At 41.9% G+C, this 15,819-nt stretch overlaps 2 protein-coding genes across 8 annotated transcripts in view; both read right to left on the reverse strand.

Moving 5' to 3' along the window:
- Positions 1 to 15,819, reverse strand: part of oxtra (oxytocin receptor a) — a 460,437-nt gene that overhangs the window by 206,818 nt on the left and 237,800 nt on the right. The window lies entirely within an intron of this gene.
- LOC109916383 (protein SSUH2 homolog) overlaps positions 1 to 15,819 on the reverse strand; it is a 49,209-nt gene that overhangs the window by 28,165 nt on the left and 5,225 nt on the right. For 4 of the 7 annotated variants that reach the window (XM_048606330.1, XM_048606328.1, XM_048606332.1 and 1 more), the window contains 3 exons: positions 5,493 to 5,597; positions 4,153 to 4,231; positions 3,325 to 3,454 (listed from right to left, as the gene is read on the reverse strand). In XM_048606330.1, coding sequence (XP_048462287.1) covers positions 3,325 to 3,454; positions 4,153 to 4,231; positions 5,493 to 5,574 — 291 coding nt within the window. In that variant the 5' untranslated portion in view covers positions 5,575 to 5,597. Of the gene's footprint in view, positions 1 to 3,324; positions 3,455 to 4,152; positions 4,232 to 5,492; positions 5,598 to 6,776; positions 6,869 to 15,819 lie in introns of all 7 variants that reach the window. The other 3 variants (XM_048606335.1, XM_048606333.1, XM_048606331.1) reach the window with 1 other exon arrangement.

The following is a 15,819-nucleotide window of genomic DNA, read 5'->3' on the forward strand; positions in this document are numbered from 1 at the left end:
AAATGAAAACTCTGCATCAGTCTTTACAAAAGAGGAAGATGCTGCTCAGGCCATGGTGACAGCTGAGGAAACTTTGCCTCAACAAGGGTTCAAAATTAATATTGATGAATTCTTGGTTAGAGATTGTTGGCATTTAAAATTGACAAGGCATTGCGCTGGGATGAGATGCATCCAAGGATTTTGAAGCAAGCGAGAGTGGAAATTAGGGGGACACTGGTCATAATTGTTCGGTCTTTCCTGGACTTGGCGGAAGGTGCCAGAAGACTGGAGGAGGGCCTTGTTCAAGAAAGGTTATAAGGATAATCTCCACAAATCTAGACCAATCAGTTTAGTTTTGGTGGTGGGAAAACATTTAGAAACAAATATTCGGAATTGAATTAGTAAGCACACGGAAAAACTGTGTTGACTAGAAAGAGTCAGCATGGATCTCTAAAGAGGAAATTGTGTTTAATTAATCTCCTGGAGTTTTTGATCAGGCAACAGAAATGGTTCAATAGGAGTAACATTGTTGATGTGGTATACATGGATTTCCAGAAGGTATTTCATGTAGTGGTAGACAATAGACTTATGAGGAAAGTTATAGTTCATGGCATAAAAGGGATAGTAACAATATAGATACAAACTGGCTGAGTGATAAGAAGCAGGCAGTGACAGTCAATGGAAAGTTCTCATCTAGAGGAAGTTTTGTAGTGGGGTTCCCAGGAAACCTGATACATATTAATAATCAGGATATTACTGTGCAAGGGGGAGTTTCAGTTTTCAGATGACATTAAACTTGGAAGAAGTGTAAGCTGTGAGGAGAATCATAGAACCCCTACAGTGTGGAAGCAGGCTATTTGGCCCATTGAGTCTGCACCAACCCTCTGAAGAAGATCCCACCCAGACCCACCCCACTATCCTATAACCTCACATTTCCCATGGCTAATCTACCTGGCCTGCACATCCCTGGACTGTGAGAGGAAACCGGAGCGCCCAGAGGAAACCCACATATGCACATGGAGAATGTGAAAACTCCACTTCCAAGTTGGGATTCGAACCCAGGTCCCTGGCACTGTGAGACAGTACTGCTAACCACTGAGCCAGAATGCAGGGGGGATAATGTAAAACTCCAAAAGGACATTGAAAAGTTGGTGGAATGGGCCAACGGGTGGCAGATAAGGTTCAACTCAGAGAAGTGTGAGATGATGCACTTCAGTGGGAAGAAGATTGAAAGAGAAGATAAAATAGTGGGTACAAAGCCAAAGGATTGTTTAGGAGCAGAGGGAACTGGGTGTATATGTGTGCAGATCATTGACAATGGCAGAACAGGTGGAGAGAGAGCAAAAAATAAAGCAGACAGTATTCCCAGCTTTATTAATAAGGGCAGAGAGATAATATTGAACTTGTACAAGACACTTGTCAATTATTGTGTACAGTTGTGGGTGCCACATTATAAGAAAGATGTGAACGCAATGCAGAACGAGTGCAGAAGTCATTTACAAAATTGGTTCCAGGGATAAGAAACTTCAGCGAGGAGGACAGATTGAGGAAGTTGGGACTATTCCCTGGAGAGGAGGAGGCTGAGGGGAGATCTGATTGAGGTTTTCAAAATCATGAGTGGACTGGATAGAGTAGATAGGGAGAAGCTGTTTGTGCTTGGAAAAGAAACAAGAAATGAGAGGGCGTAGATTTAAAGTGACATGCACGTGATGTAAGTGGGATCTGGAATGCACCGCCTGAAAATGTGGTGGAGGCAGGTTCAAGTGAGGCATACAGGAGGGGCATTGGCTAATTACTTGGATGGAATTGATGTGCAGGGGTATGGGGCAAGGCAGGAGATTGGCACTGGATAATAGAACTGGTGCAGGCACAATGGGCTCCTTCTGCATCAGGACTAGTATTACATTCAATCTGCTCAGTTCCCCAAAGGGCAGAGTAGCTTTAAGTTAGCCCTGACTCTCTAAGAAACAGCAGTGAAGAATTTCAGGTAAGTGTTTGGAATTTGGGACATAATTTGAGATCTGTGGCCTTCCATTAATCTGTTCAATGAAGAGATTGACATCAAGGTCTCCTGGCTTGGAAATACATCACTGTTCCTTCACTGCGGCTAGGTCAACTAGTTGCTAAGGAACGCTCTTCCTAATGGCATTAGACTGCAGCAATTTGAGAAGGCAGCTTGCCACCACCTTCTCAAGGGTAACTAGGGATGGGCAATAAATGCTTACCTCCCAATGCTTTGCAATGCTGTCACTAAATAACCAAAAACAATTAGAGGTAGTCTATTATCGATCAGGTTAACGTTTTCTATCTAACCATTAATCACACAACACCAAAAAGTCATTACAAGTGTAACTTAAACAATTTCAGGTTCATTGGAGTTCTTTAGATTAACTTCAGATCCCCTAAACAGTCCCATGCACTCAGGAATTAACCCTTCTTGTGGTGCAATGGTAGCGTCCCTGCTCTGGACTAAGAGGCATGGGTTCAAGTTACACCCACTCCAAAGATGTATAATAACCTCCTAGCAGGTTGATGAGAAAATATCTACTTCAAAACCTGATTGGTATCCTTAGTTTTGTTTAGGAAGAAAGTAATCTGTATCAAGTAAATTTTAAACCTTGGATCATTGCATAGAAATCAGAGCTGGCTATCTTTTTTTTGGGATAATCTAGTTTTGCAATTGATATTTTTCACATTCACAGAAACACATGCTTTTGTTCAATGTAATAAGCTTGTGTGTGTTTAAAAGTTAAATTGTCTTATTTATTCAGGTTTTGTAAACCCTTTTGGAGAAGAAATGTTGACTGAGAAATTTTACCAGGACCCTTACAATATCTGGGAAAATTACCACCTGGCTAAAATCCGATTGCAATTTGGAGCAAAGCTCTTGGCTGGCTTTCTTCTTTGGATGGAGGCAGTTTGGATCCAGTGGGCCTAATTGAATCGCAGGTGATCCAGTGGGTCGTATTGAATCGCAAGTGATAAGGTGACTTAATATGTGACAGCTCCAAATACGCTGTTGCAATTATAATAGTGGACACCCATATCCACTGGCTACAGAAAGTCACTAGTACACCAGTGAACATTGTGTGTTCGCTTTGTAAGGAGCAGATGTAGTCATGGTCACTCTGAATGACTCACTCGACCACCCACTACCTGGACCTGTTGGTAACCGTTACCATAAGGAAGTTTCTTGATGTCCCACTCCTGCTCTTAATACAAGGAGCACAACTGAATCCCCAGTTAATGCCGACTACCTGAATTAAGCATTCGATTATCAGTGAGGGGGACAATTTAGAACATAAGCCACTTCAAATCCACAATAATAGTTGAGCAATCACATACCCTGTACATGTTATATGGTTTTAACTCTTTGATGACCATTTCTTCTGCAGGTCGGCTGCTGTAAGTGACATGATCAGAAGCATATTTGATCAATGCTTGTCTCGCTTTATCTTCATTGATGGAGGGAATACTGTGGGCAAAATGGGACAGAGGATGTTGTCAGTGTATTTTTTGTCAATTGCCTCTTCGGTTTTCATTCATTCGTTTATCATAAAAGTATTCATTGCCAAAATTGATTTTGAATAGATCCAGCAAATCAAGACTGAGCATCCATGGGATGCTGTGGGCCATGAGCAGCAGCAGAATTTTGTATTCAACCACAATCTGTACCCTCATGGCCTGGCACATTGCCATTCTACCACCACCTCCAAGCCAGGCGATCAAATTTGTAAATTTGCTTGCTTGTCCTGATAATCAGAAAATAGAACATTCTGCAAGGGTATATAAAGTTAGAGGATGAGGGAGGTTAAACATCAATAAATTAATGGAAATGCTCTGCCCAGGACCATTACAATAAAAATTGATATTTGTGGGCAAGTTCAAAATTTGGGACAAAAATGTAAGACAGTCCAGAATAAATCCAATGTTTTTAACCCAAAAAATGGCTAGAATGTGGGATTTGTTACTTTAAAGGAGTGTTTGAGTATCATTTCATATGATGAGGGAGAAAGGAATAGAAAAGTATGCTGATAACTTTGACGAAGTTGGCCCTCCACAGATGGGTCAAAATGGCTGTTTGCTGTCAATGCTATGAGAGGTGTCCCTTTAAAGCACATCATATAGAGCAGGGGCACTTCCAAACTGATATCTTTCAGATTCAAGTCTCACCTCCACTGCTGAACATGCTGTCGTTGGCCACCCTCTGCACTGGGCACTGGATAAACCGGGGGAGGTAGATACCGCTCCTCTGTGGAAAGTGGAGACAGAATTCCCTCTCGTTACACAGCATGACAATTATGCCAATAGTACACATACTGTACAATGTTAACTGTAATTTTGTTACAATATCAGTTTAAATGGAGCCACGCGCAAATAATCAGTGGAACATCCTGTCAATGACAATGCACTTAAATTGAAAGAAATCCTATATAGAGTCATAGAGATGTACAGCACAGAAACAGTCCAATCATCCATGCCTGCCCAGATATCCTAAGTTAATCTAGTCCCAGTTGTCAACTTTTGGCCCATATCCCTCTAAACCCTTCCTATTCATATACCCATCCAGATGCCTTTCAAATGTTGTAATTGTACCAGCCCCCACCACTTCCCCTGGCAGCTCATTCCATACACGCACCAACCTCTGCCTGAAAAACTCACCCCTCAGGTCCCCTTTAAATCTTTCCCCTCTCGCCTTAAATCTATGCCCTTTAGTTTTGGACTTTGTACCCTGGGAAAATGACCTTGGCTATTCACCCTATCCATGCCCCTCATGATTTTATAAATCTCTATATCATCACCCCTCAGCCTCTGACCCTCCAGCGAAAATAGCCTTAGTCTATTCAGCCTCTCCCTGTAGCTCAAACTCTCTAGTCCCGGCAACACTCTGACCACAAAAATGATTCTGAGCTTCCAGTTGATCCACCACCCCGTTCCCTGGCCAACATTTCTGTCTCGGACCTACTGCAGTGCTCCAGCAAGGCTCAGTGCAAGCTGGGAGAACAGCATCTCATTTTCCACTTGGGGACCCTGCAGCTTGCAGGATTCAATATCAAGATCAATAATTTTAGGGCCTGAGTACGTTCTTCCATGTCCTTTTCCTTCCACATTAACCCAAAGCCCTGTCATGACATGGGCTACTTTCAACACAGCCAACCCATTTTCACCTTCTCATTGACCCCATTAACAGCTTTTCTTCCCTGGTTTACTATTATCCATCCCTTTGACTGTCTAACGGTCTTTCGCTCTCTCTGGGCTCCAACTCTGCCTATTTGCTCACTCCTTCACCCTTACCATGTGTCATCAGCATATATACCACCTTCACTTAACTACTATCAGTTCTGAAGAAAGACTCAAAATGTTGACTCTGCTTTCTCTTCACAGACGCTGCCAAGCCTGCTGAGTTTCTCCAGCAATTTCTGTTATTGTTTCGGATTTCCATTCGCTGCGGTGTTTGGTTTTCTTAATGTAATTAATCTGCACCGACCCTTGAACCTCTGCCCTGCACTTACCATCACCAATTGTTATTGATTCGTAGCCAGCCACTTTATCCAGCATGCTCGCTGGTGGGGCCGTCGGGCCCTCAGCTGCCATTGGAGGATTTCCAGGCGCTGCCCCTGTGTGAAGTAGGACATTAGGTTTAGCATCATGCAGTTTACTTCTTTTGCAAATAACATTTGTGGATACAAAATTGACTTAAAGGTAGGAGACAGAGAGTGGTGGTGGAGGGTTGTTTTTCAGATTGGAGGCCTGTGACCAGTGGTTATGCCGCAAGGATCAACGCTGGGTCCACTGCTTTTTGTCATTTATATAAAAGATTTGGATGTGAATGTAGGAGGTTAATAAGTTTTCGGATGACACCAAGATTGGTGGTATAGTGGACAGTGAAGAAGGTTATTTCAGAGAACAATGGGAACTTGATGACATGGGCCGATGGGCTGAGGAGTGCCAGATGGAGATATATTCAGATAAATGTGAGGTGTTGCATTTTGAAAAGGCAAATCAGGGCAGGACTTATACAGTTAATGGTAGGGTCCTGGGGAATGTTGCCAAACAAAGAGACCTTGACGTGCAGATTCATAGTACCTTGAAGGTGGAGTCACTGGTAGACAGGGAAATGAAGAAGATAACGCTTGCCTTTATTGGCCAGTGTATTGAGTATAGGTGTTGGGAGGTCATGTTGCGGCTGTAGAGGACGTTAGTTAGGTCATTTTTGGAATACTGTGTTCAATTCTGGTCTCCCTGCTATAGGAAAGATATTGTTTAACTTGAAAGGGTTCAGAAAAGATTTACAAGGATGTTGCTGGGGTTGGAAAGTTTGAGCTATAGGGAGAGGCTGAATAGGCGGGGCTATTTTCCCTGGAGCATTGGAGGCTGAGGAGTGACCTGATAGAGGTTTATAAAATCATGAGGAGCATGGATAGAGTAAGTTGCCAAGGTCTTTTTCCCATGGTAGGGGAGTCCAAAACCAGAAGGCATAGGTTTAAGGTGAGAGGGGGTAGATATAAAGAGACCTAAGGGGCAACTTTTTCACACAGAGGATGGTGCGTGTATGGAATAAACTGTCAGAGGAAGTGGTGGAGCCTGGTACAATTACAACATTTATAAGGCATCTGGATGGGTACATGAATAGGAAGGTTTCAAAGGGAAATGGGCCAAATGCTGACAAATGGGACTAGATTAATTTAAGATATCTGGTCAGCAAGGACGAGTCAGACCGAAGGGTCTGTTTCCGTGCTGTACAACTCTATGATTCTACAAATGGCAAAATGGGCAATTTATAAAGGGACTCTCACCTTCAGCAATTTTTCTGAAACGCAACTGTCAAAAGGATTCCTGGGTAGCCAGAAGATCGTGTCGCTGCTGTTCCTGCAGGTCAGCTGTGCAGCTGCAGGGAAAGGGAAGCAGGCAGAGCTGTAGAAATTGGGCACTGCTATTGGCTTGTGTCTGCCCAGTTCTGCATGGGTCTTACAGCACAGTTTATATCTGACAGGCTACTGAACTGGGCACTGTCAAACTAACTCATTGCATGCACATCAGGGCGATGTTGGCATAGCGGAAAGGTCAGTAAACCAAGGCTGTAATGAGGTCAGGAACTGAGTGGCCAAACTGAGTATCACTGAGCAGGTTATTGCTAAGCAAGTGATTCAGACAGCAGTGAGGCTAAAGTTGCCAGATTTAGCTAAATACTGATATTTCAGAGCATTGTGGGGCTGGAGGAGTGGACACCTTCCACTTCTTTACTGATGATAAGAGAGTAGACTGCTGGAGCATTCATTGCCTGGGTGGATTGTCCTGCTTTTTGTGCACAGACCAATTTTCCATATTGCCAGGCAGATACCTGCATTGTAACTACTGGAGAGATAACATTCAAAACAATTACTACAAAAACTGGAGAAAGAAACGATGCAAAAATGGCTCAATATCTGCACATCAGATGAATGTTCTCCTTTAATTTTGTAAGATTTGTTTCCATAGAAATCTCCACACCAATCTCACACAAGGTGGTGTTAGTGGACCAGTGCTGGAATTTACTGCTGATATCTAAATTATATCACTCTGCTTTTGTGCATGATTATGAAATTTGTGCCTATTTTCAACAAAGAATCACTTCCACCTCCAGAAGACCACAAGTTATGGGAGCAGAGGTAGGCCATTCAGCCCATCGATTCTACTCTGCCATTCAATGAGATTGTGGCTGATCTGATAATCCTCTGTAATTATCCAACCTCAACAGCTCAAGAACTCCCCTCGGAGAGAAGAAATTCCTCCTCATCTCTGTCTTAACTGGGTGATCCCTTCCTTGGAGGTTGTGTGCTTTAGTCCTAAACTCTCCCACAAGGGGAAACAACATCTCCACATCTGCAATGTTAAATCCCTAAGAATCTTATATGTTTCCAAACTTTGTGCTCTCATTAATTTAAACTCCAATAACTATAGGCCTAACCTACTCAATGTTTCCTCATAAGAAAATTCCTCCATACCTAGAATCAACCTGGTAAATGTTCTCTGGACTGCCTCCCTATTTTTATACTCCATTCCGTTTGAAATAAAGGCCTGCATTCCATTTCCCTTTCCAATACAGGAAGGCATGATTGGGGCAGCACCGTGGCTCAGTGGTTAGCACTGCTGCCTCACAGCACCAGGGACCCAGGTTCAATTCCAGCCTCAGGTGACTGCCTGTGTGGAGTTTGCATGTCCTCCCCGTGTCTGCGTGGGTTTCCTCCCACAGTCCAAAGATATGTAGGTTAGGTGGATTGACCATGCCAACTGTGTACATTAGGTGGGTTATGGAGGATGGGTCTGGGTGGGATGCTCCAAGGGTCAGTGTGGACTTGTTGGGCTGAAGGGCCTGTTTCCACAGTGTAGGGATTCTATGAAAGTCAAGTGGCATGCAAAGTAAAACAGTGGTCAATCCCAATAATAACCTGTAGGAGCAGCTTTGACATGATTTTTAAAAATCCAAGGTGCTTCAAAAGTGTTATAAGGTAAAATTTGACACGGAGCCACGAATGGTGATACTAAAGCAGTTGAGGAAAAAAAACTTGGTCAAAAAGTTAAGTTTTAAAGAATATCTGAAAGGAAGGAAAGAGAAGGATACTGAAGTGGTTAGATTTAACTGAGTACTAATATTTCAGTGGGTTGTGGGGCTGGAGAAGGTCACAGAGACAGAGAGAGGTGAGACAATGGAGGGATTGCAAAACAGGATCATTTTAAAATAGAAATGCTGCTTAATCAAGAGATAGTGTGGCTCAATAAGCACATAGGTCATGGGTGGAAAGGACCTGATGTGATTTTGGTCATGGACTGCAGAGATTTGAATGACCTCAAGTTTATAAGCAATATCATGTGGGAGATTGGTCAGGTCTGGGGGTAGCAAAAATATGAGTGATGGCTTCAGTAACTGAGGCAGGGGTGAAGTGGACAATGGTACGGAGGGGTACGTTAGCAGAAATCGGTGGAAATAGTCACACCTGAACAATGTAGGAAAACTCCCAATCAGCAAATAGGAAAGCTGAGCATTGAAGTTGGAAAATCCAATAAAAAAATTGATTGGTCAGCAACACCTACTGTTAACTAAAATAAATGGGAACCAATCACCCGAAATTGTTCTGGAAACTCTTTGTGATCAACCATGATACGTGGCATTTGGGGAAATTGGCGTTGAATAATAGAACCAGTGCAGGCACAATGGGCTGAATAGCCTCTTTCTATGCCCTAACCATTTTGTGATTCTGTGATATGTTGAAATTTAAATAATCAGAAAATTGGGGAAGTAAAACAGTTGGAAAAGACTCAATCATGACCATCTCTGTGTAATATCCAGTCCCATTCTTAAATGGATACTAATCCATCTCACTTTAAAGTGAAATTGAATTGACACAGTTGGAATATATCCATTATTGTTCTGGTCTCTGCTGTACTTGGAGCTTGTTAGTTTTGTATCAACATTTTTGGAACATTTTTTGCCATATTGAAAAACACAGCTGTGGGCCAAGAGTATGGCAGTGATTTTGACGTTTTTATTTTCCTGAGGTTAAGCTGAACAAAGATTGGAACTAGATATAGCTGATGCAGAACTGTTTTTTTGGCTCAATATGTTAGAGAGACTTGAACAGAGACCAAGCTGAAATTAGATTCAATTGTCAGCCTCACCGTAGAGTTTGTTGAGGATAATTGCAACATCCTGTAAGGCAAAAATGCACAATATAATTGGAATTTTGAAGATCTTAGTTTGGTAACAGTTCCAGAGATGAGATTCATGAAATTAGTATTTCCTTTACAGAGAGAGCCGTGCGATTGGAGCCCTTTTACAGACGGTCTCCTATCCTTACAGGATAGTGTAAAATCTTCACTTCTGTTTATTCTGTTTCTGTTTCTGTGTAACTGCGTCTAATCTTCACTTCTAACCTCAAAACCTTCAAATTTATTTGCAATACTAACCATTTACAAAGCTACAATAACATAGCCTTACATTCATGGTCTGTATTCAGTGCTATCAATATTATGATACACATAGCTGACTCACTGCAGATATGACATTGACTCATTAAAGAGAGACTGTGACTGAAGGTGAGGCAAGTACCTTTAACCCAGAAGGTCATATGTAGTGATGGTATGTTACTGTCTCAAAGGCACAGATCTGTCTAGTTGGAAATCTATGCCATAATACAAGAAACAGTGGTCCCTGACACCGCCCCTCTACATAAAATGTCCCTTTTATAGAGAGAAAATTCCACTATCAATTTCCTTATACAGAGACAGTTCCACTAGCAGTGCCCCTATAGAATGCCCTGCTAATAATACCCTTCAGCCCCAATACAGACTCATTTTATCAGACAGTTACAAATGGGTGAGAAAGATTTTTCATCTGATGGTGATTTTGATATCCTAAAGTCTATTAAAAAATGTTAATTTTTTTTAATGCTCCCAATTTCTTTTACAAGGCAAGGACTTACAAGATTGTACATTTCATTGAGAGCAGACGGTCCTCTGCTCCCTTGCCCACTTTTACCCATGAGCCCAAGCTGCAAGTTATTTGACCAGGAAGTAATGTCATGATTGAATCCAATACTGATTGGGCCTTCATTTGCGTACTTGCTTTTGGGAGCGGTAATCGGGGAAAGAACATAACTAATTTCATTTCCTCTTTGCGTGCTAAGAGGATCTGAAAATAATTATAACTGTTCCTTTCTCAGCTGCCTCTCTGTATGATTTCCTGTTGACTTGGGGCCTGTCAGGGATCTCCCAAACAGTTAAAATGATATTGTTTTGTTTGCTGCTAGAGGGGGCAACTGAGCTGGAACATGTGAGATGCCAGTTAGTTTTAGTCATTAAGCAAGAATATTGCAATAATCCTGTTGTTTGTACTGTTGGGCACAGTAAATCCGTGGATAACACTGGACAATGTAGTTGGTATCTTCAGTTTAAACATGCACAGAACCACCAGAAGCAGGCTGAAGGAGACATTAAGCTTCATGTTAATATCATTATAATCAGCCTTGACTTGGTTGTAATGGTGCAGCATCAGAGGTAAGTTTGGGTTTCCTGGCAGATTCTGCATAGACCAGGCGGTCCTAGCAGCGACTCATGGCCGCTGCGGTGGAGGCGAGTTTGGGTTTCTGGCGGCGTCAACAGGAGCTGCATCGGTGAGGTGGGCCCGAAACAGACTCAAGGCAGTGGCAGAGCCGAGTTTGACCCAGTGCAGCATTGGTGGCGTTTACACTGGCGAGGTCCATCAAAGGCTCATAAGTGGTGAGAGCGTCGGCAGAGGCAAAGCATAGCTACTTTTGTTTCAGTGGTGGGAGCATGGTGAAGGGGACCCATGCCTGGCCACCAGGCCCATGGTTCCTGATGGAGCACTTAAACAAAAAGGACTGTAAAGCTGAACACTTTTTCTTTATTTCTTCTATTTATTTTTCTTCTTTTATTCTTTTACTTCTTTTTATTTTTTTCTGCCTTTATATTCTATGATTTGATTTATTTTTCTGTGTTTTAAGATGCCGCTGAAGAGTGGTGACTCTATACAACAGGTTTCAGTGTATTTTGTAACAAGATACACGTGACAAGAAACAAATCAAATAAATAAATCAAATTAATCAAATAGACCTTATATTCTTTATTTCTTTTTTTCAACTATACGCTAAGAAGACTGCAGTGCTGAACTCCTTGCCTTATTTCTTTATTTTTCTATTTCTGTAACTAAGATTTTGTACCTAGGTATGTTGTACCTTAAACGGTGCTGTGTGTGGTGACATTGTACACTTTTCACATGACAATAAAACCGAAACCTAAATCTAAAAAATCTGAACCTGTGAGTTTGAAAGTGATGGGCCAAACCTAACTCCAGAAATTTGAGAATGCTGTTGCTACTGTTTCAGTGCTGAGGTATTAAAAAAAAATCCATTAGTTCACAGGATGTGGGCATTGCTGTCTGGGCCAGTATTTACTGCCCATCCCTAATTACCCAGCGGGCAGTTAAGAGTCACCCACATTGCTGTGGGTGTAGGGCCAAAAGTGGGCCAGACTAAATAAGGACAGCAGGGAATCAGGGTTTTTTTCTGATAACAGTCATTTCATAAGACTTTTAATTCCCATTTTTTACTGAAATCAAACTCCAACTTAGTGGGATTTGAAACTAGGTCACCGGATGTTACCTAGATCTCTGGGTTATTAATCTAGCAACTATGCTGTTGCCTTGTCATAATGCTTCCCTATTAGAGGTTCTGTCTTTTAGGCCAAAGGTTAAGCCAACTTTCATATCCCCACTGCTGAAGCACAGTTACTGTGGGTGTATAAATGAACCCTGCAGTCAAATTGCACCAAACAAGGTTCCACAAACAGTAGTGAGATAAATGGCCGACTGATCTGTTTTAGTTGGGTTGATGGAGGGATAAACGTTGTTAACGGAATGCCATGGATCTCTAATGCAAATATGAGAGGAGAGAAGCTCACTTTGCCACCTCACATTCATACAATAGAGCTTCCAATAGTGCTGCCTTTCCTTGGTATCTCATTTACACACTAGTTTAGAAAACTGATTGAGATCATGACCTTCAAATTCCCTAGGGAACTGATATTCTTGGTTATCCATAAATTCCTAATTCCTTTTTTTTTGTTTCTTGGTATTCTCTCATAATGATTCCTAAGGCATACACTACACACTTCTTTCATCGAAGCAATGTGAATGATTACAGAGGAGCTATGTTTAAAGTGGCCTGATCCTTTAGGACTGCAGCGGCTCAAGAAGGCATCTCACCACCATCTCCTCAAGGGAACTAGGGACTGGTAAAAAATGCTGGCCCAGCCAACGACGCCCACCTCCCACAAGAGATTTTTTTTAAAAAGCATAACCAAAGGTCATTCAGAATTTAATTGCTATTTGATGAGGGTAGCTTGCAAATTGAATGTGTTTGGCTTCAGTTCTAAAATAACAAAGCATGGAATGTCTGTTCTTTTCATTCGCGCATTTTAGCATTTTACTAAACTAAACTGAGCCATATAAATACTGTGGCGGCAGGAATGGGTCAGAGGCTAGGCATTCTGAGGTAACCAACCTACCCCTTCACTTTGCAAAGCCTATCCACCATCTGTTAAGGCATAAGACCCTGGTGTGATGGATTATCTCATCTTGGGTGGTTGAGGGAATCTCCAACAACACCCAAGATGCTCAACGTGAACTGGGACAAAGCAACTGTACGCATGCACAGTATCAAAGATAATCTGCATGCATCAACTCCACATAACAATGCTATCACACATGTACAGTCAGCAAAGCATGCTGAGATATTGTCACTCTAGTACAGCATGTCTACTCCCTTGGCACAATCATTTTGTTTTCTGTCACTCCATCAAATCAAGACAATGAAAACTAGTGAATGGCTCATTGTCCATCTCTCCACCTCTTCTGCGTCTTATGGTGACCTCCAATTTTTTCACCATTTTTCCAAATTGCCCTTGATTTTGCCCATCTCATGTCTATTCATTCCGAAAGAAATACCTCCAGCAACTACACTTAGACATTAGAGATGCGTACAAAATTCTACTGCAGCAAGTTAACGATTATATTAGAGATTAGATTAAGTAAAGGATTAGATTCATTCTGGAACAGCCTGACCTGCTGTGTTCCTCCAGCTCCACACTGTGTTCTCTCTGACTCCAGCATCGGCAGTTCTTACTATCTCTGAGGCTCATTCTGGAAGTTTTGTTTTACTGGGAACAGCTTACGTTTCATTTCATTGGAAACTAGTGAAAGGAAGCACTGTAGTTCAGTAAGAATTGGAGCAGCTGGTTTGGTTTTATCAACAATTCCAAGAAAAAAAAGCCGGAGGCAGGTTCGATCTTGGCTTTTAGAAAGGGATTGGACAAAAGAGAAAATATTTGGAGAGGCTTACAATTCCATGAGCTCCATCTTTGTGGCACCTTATTAAAAATCAACACATGCACACTGTACCTTGTTTCTCATGCTGTAACCAGCTCTTACTGTATCCTGTACCTGCTCTCTCTCACAGTGTATCCTAACCCTCACCATTCTCTGCTCCCTTACAATAAACCTTACCGTCTCACAATGTACCCAGCTCCTTCATACTGTAACTTTGTCTGTCATGCTATATTGTTCTCCTCTACTGTATGTGTACAGTGCCTTTCCGAGAGTTCCCTTTAAGAACTCTGATTTCCAGATAGTCTGTTCCGGGTTTATTGCAAACTGCAACCCACAAATCAGTTTATTTGTTGGACATATCCGTCAACTAGTCAAATTACGTTCAGTGATCTAGAACACAGTTCTGAAATAGAACTCCAACTGCAATCCTCTGGTCATTTACAATTTATGCTGTTTCATTCCAACATTGCAACAAGTAGGGGAGGTGATGGCCTAGTGGTATTATCACTGGATGGTTAATCCAGAGACCCAGATAATGTTCTGGAGACCCGAGTTTGAATCCCACCATGGTAGATGGTGGAATTTGAATTCAATAAATATCTGGAATTAAGAGTCTAATGATGACCATGAACCCATTGTTGATTATTGGGGGAAAAAACCCATCTGTTTCACTAATGTCCTTTAGGGAAGGAAACTGCCATCCTTACCTGGTCTGGCCTACATGTGACTCCAGACCCACAGCAATGCAGTTGACTCTTAACTGCCCAATGGGCAATAAATGCTGCCCAGGCAGCGACACTCTCATTCCATGAATGAATAAAGTTAAAAAAAGTCAATGAGGAGTAGAGTTAATGTTTTGAGTCCAGTGACCCATCATCAGAACTGACAAAGGGCCAGTGGACTCAAAACGTTCACTCTGCTTCCCTCTACAGATGTTGCTGGACCTACAGAGTTTCAGATTGCCAGCATCTGCAGTTCTTTATTTTTGCTTTTGTTTGATGTCATGCCTATTTCATAACTCATAATGTGTTTTACGGTTTTAAATAATCTGCCCCTGATAAGATTGGTTATTCGGCCATTGTCATTAACATGACATGGTACATGCCCAGTGGTGGAAAACATTACGCTGATGAAGATTATCATGCTTGAACAGTCAGCAAGCAAAATATTCTACATGTCGAATATATGATACACATTCTTAAATTGTGCTAAAGTGCTTGAGACAGACGTCAAAATCTTTGGTTTTTACAGCATCACAGCATATTGAAAACACAGCTTGCTGGCAAAGGAGACAAATCCCTACTGACAGGTCATGTTTACTTGCTTGAGAAAGGCAAGTGTTAAGGGTGTTGGATTGATAGCAAACAAGGGAGGTTCAAAGGCATAAATAATACAGTGTGGAGCTGGAGGAACACAGCAGGCCAAGCAGCATCACAGAAGCAGGAAAACTGACGGTCTGGGTCAGAACCCTTCTTCAGTCCCGACCCGAAACGTCAGCTTTCCTGTTCTTCTGATGCTGCCTGCCTGCTTTTCCTTCAGCTCCAACACTGTGTTATCTCTGACTCCAGCATCGGCAGTTCTTATTATCTGAGGCATGTTGCCCAAAAAAAACTCCCTAGTTTAAATTGTGACACAGCAGACCATCTAACAGAGCTTAAGATGTTTATGCAGTATTAAAAGTTATGGTTTGGGTGTGTCCAGTGCAGAAAAATAAACTACTAGAATTTGCTTAACAATTGGGAATAAAGCTCTTGACAGATGTAATGTGCCAGGATTAATAGCTAAAGACCTAAAATAGCATCAAAAGATAGATAGACACTTTAGAAGACTGATTTGGAGTTACATTAACTTCCGCATTCATCAGCTCAGATTCATGTCATTTAGACAGAAGCCTATAAAATATGTAGGCCATTTTGTCAGCGATGCAGAAAAAAAGGACTCATAATGGGTGATTTTTC

The sequence above is a fragment of the Rhincodon typus genome, chromosome 16, assembly GCF_021869965.1.
Source record: "Rhincodon typus isolate 14 chromosome 16, sRhiTyp1.1, whole genome shotgun sequence".
Lineage (NCBI taxonomy): Eukaryota > Metazoa > Chordata > Chondrichthyes > Orectolobiformes > Rhincodontidae > Rhincodon > Rhincodon typus.